The following is a 2737-nucleotide window of genomic DNA, read 5'->3' on the forward strand; positions in this document are numbered from 1 at the left end:
TTTAACAGTCTGCAGTTTCTCATAATTACAGGGTGGAACAGCTGGAGAATGAATGGTTTTGTACAAAACTCTCCAAAACACTTGTATTCCGAAGGGCACAAGCTCATGTGAAGAGCATCAGCCTGACTCTGGTGACATCCCAGAGAGTGTCACGGCATTATCCCCAGGCAAGTCAGTGAGGCCCTTTTTATCTTAAACACCGATGCCTATTTTGTAAACATGTCACAGTATGTCAGCATGTTGGTGGTGTGTCTTGCCATCTGCTAGACCTCTCAACTGCCACCAGATCTATGGCTTATTAGATTTAACAAAAGGATCAGCAAGGGACAGAGAAGTACCCTAAAGACTGCCGGGCAGAGACCCAGAACCAAGGCCATGCCCTAAATAACGTGGAAAATGCAGACTTCAAAACAGAAATGCCTACTGTATGCTGGGAATCTTTTTTTTTCTTCTTATTTCTAAAGTTATGTATCTAAAATTACATTAATGATACATATATACACTATTTAGAAGTTCTGTTCTACAGTACTTTTGTACATGCTGGGTTTTATTTCTAATTGCCAAAAGAAAATAATCACATAAGGCATATCTATGTACAGTGGTTTGTCTTGGGCTCACCTGGGTCTTAGCCTGCTGCACTGTGCAGGGAGTACCTCATTCTGGGGTTGACAAAATGTGTTGGGATCTAAAACACTGAGGTCACATTGCTGCTTACTTTGTGATAAATAGGCACCAGAGACCTTACGTATCACACCACTGGTAAAAGCTTTGGTGCCCTCTTTTGGGTGGTGTCATATCATACAACACATGCAGGTAAGAGTAGTTGCTATCCCTAGAAGTGAAAGTTGGTATTTTGGGAGGAGACCAGGCTTGAGCCACAAAAGAGGGCACATGGCATTTTTGACCCAATCCACATCTACCTTGTCAATCTGCACAACTGAGAGGGGGCAGGTAGATATTTTACACCTTGAAGATTTGTTTTCTGACAATGTAAAAATCAAATATAAGGAAATAAAACACAAAGTATGAGAGACAAACAAAAAAGAATGAGAAGAGGAGAGGCTGTGTTGGGGGCGGAGGCTGCTAGAAGAGCACGCCCAGCCAGGGCTCTACACTTTGGATTCATTCTCCAGGTTTGCCACATCACCGTTCCTTTCTGTTTGTTCCTCGGGGTTCTTCTCTTCCTCCTCCGTCTCCAGTTCTGCATGCTGGTTGAGCTTGCTGGACACAGACCAGCTGAGGGGCAGCTCCGCCCGGCTAGCCAGCTCGGCCAGCTCTTTGGCACTAAGGGACGGGGTGCTGGTCTCATAGGTCTCGTGGAAGCTGTTGTAGTCGACCTCATAGAAGCCATCCTCCAGCGTCAGGACTGGGGTGAAGCGGTACCCCCAGAGGATCTCACTGGTAATGTAGGAACTCCGAGCCTGGCACGTCATCCCTGCAGAGAGGAGAGTCGGTAAGTGTGAGGGTGGACCTTCCAGTCCTGAGGGGACGTGGGAGGGGTTGCACATGCAGCTGCAGACTGTGGCCTGCACATGGGGTTCCAGGGAGGGTGTCTCTCATATGCCCCCATGCTCACTTGCCTGGAGATCCTTGGGCTCCTGGTGGAATCCAGGAGCAGTAGGAGGGCCACACTGGCCCGCATCCCCAAGCTCTTGCCGAGGAAAGAAAGTGTGCACGGCACATGGGGACACACGTGTACAGCTGTGCTTTGTGGCCTCCCACCTCCTTTAGACACATTGCCTAAGTCCTAACAGGCTTGAGTTCTTTGGTCACAGACTTAGAATGAAGCCTGGCTGCTGGGACCACCCTTGGGTTGCCCAAACTGGAGGTCAGGGGTTAGTGTCGCCTCCCAGCCCTGCTATGACATCCAGGGATAATTCCAACCCCTAATGACCTTTTTCTTCTTCATGAAGATAAGAAGTCTTAGGGCCAGCCAAATAGCTCAGAGGATTAAAGTGCCTGTAAGCCGACACAGGAGCCGGGGGTTCAATACCCGGGCCTGCCATGCCGACCCTGCCTCCAGGGTGCACTGAGACGGCAGTTGAGACTGAGTGTGGTAGCGCATGCCTGTAATCCCAGCTCTTGGGAGGCCGTAAACAGGTGAATCACTATGAGACCAATCTAGCAGCGAGACCCTGAACACCCTGTAGACACTTCCCTAAAAAAAATAAAAAAAAAAAAAAAAAAAAATGAGAAGTCTTTTTCTAGTCTGCACAAAATAGTACATGATCAGGATAGCCCAGGATCAGGACTTTCAAATATGAAGAAACAGAAGGAAGGAAACTTTACCTGCCTTCTTAGAAATGAGAGCTACACAATAGACTCACTCTAAGATATGGGAGAGCCTCTTGTGTAGTTTTTTCCCTCAAGTCAAAGATCTCTATGGTGAAACCACAAGGAAATAAACATCCACTCACTCATTCAGGACCAACTTCTCCTTTAGAAAAGTAGGCACAGTGTCTGGGGCTTATAAGGCATTCCCTCACAAAGGGCCCATGAACGTGTTTTAGTGTCTTAAAGTCTGTGTTAAAATGAACTTTCTGGTGGAAGAAAAATGTTAATATACTCATCAACAAAGTTATAAAATATAATTAAGAGGGGCCAGTGAGATAGCTCAGTGGTCTAAAGCATCTGCTTAGGCAAGCTTAGGCAAGTGCATAGGGACCGCAGTTCAGTCCCCAGCACTGCATACCATGTTAGCCCTGCCCCCATGGTGGGCTGAGCTGGCCACAAAAAA

General features: G+C 47.3%; 1 protein-coding gene across 1 annotated transcript in view; it reads right to left on the reverse strand.

The window, feature by feature from the left end:
- Positions 1-527: 527 nt before the first annotated feature.
- The window catches only part of Kcnj6 (potassium voltage-gated channel subfamily J member 6), a 235601-nt gene continuing 233391 nt past the window's right edge, over positions 528-2737 (reverse strand). Inside the window, exon 3 of the mRNA XM_004631761.3 lies at positions 528-1435. Within this exon, the coding sequence (XP_004631818.1) occupies positions 1110-1435 (326 nt within the window). The 3' untranslated portion in view covers positions 528-1109. The remainder of the gene's footprint in view (positions 1436-2737) is intronic.

This window comes from Octodon degus, unplaced genomic scaffold, assembly GCF_000260255.1.
Source record: "Octodon degus isolate 3935 unplaced genomic scaffold, OctDeg1.0 scaffold00045, whole genome shotgun sequence".
Lineage (NCBI taxonomy): Eukaryota > Metazoa > Chordata > Mammalia > Rodentia > Octodontidae > Octodon > Octodon degus.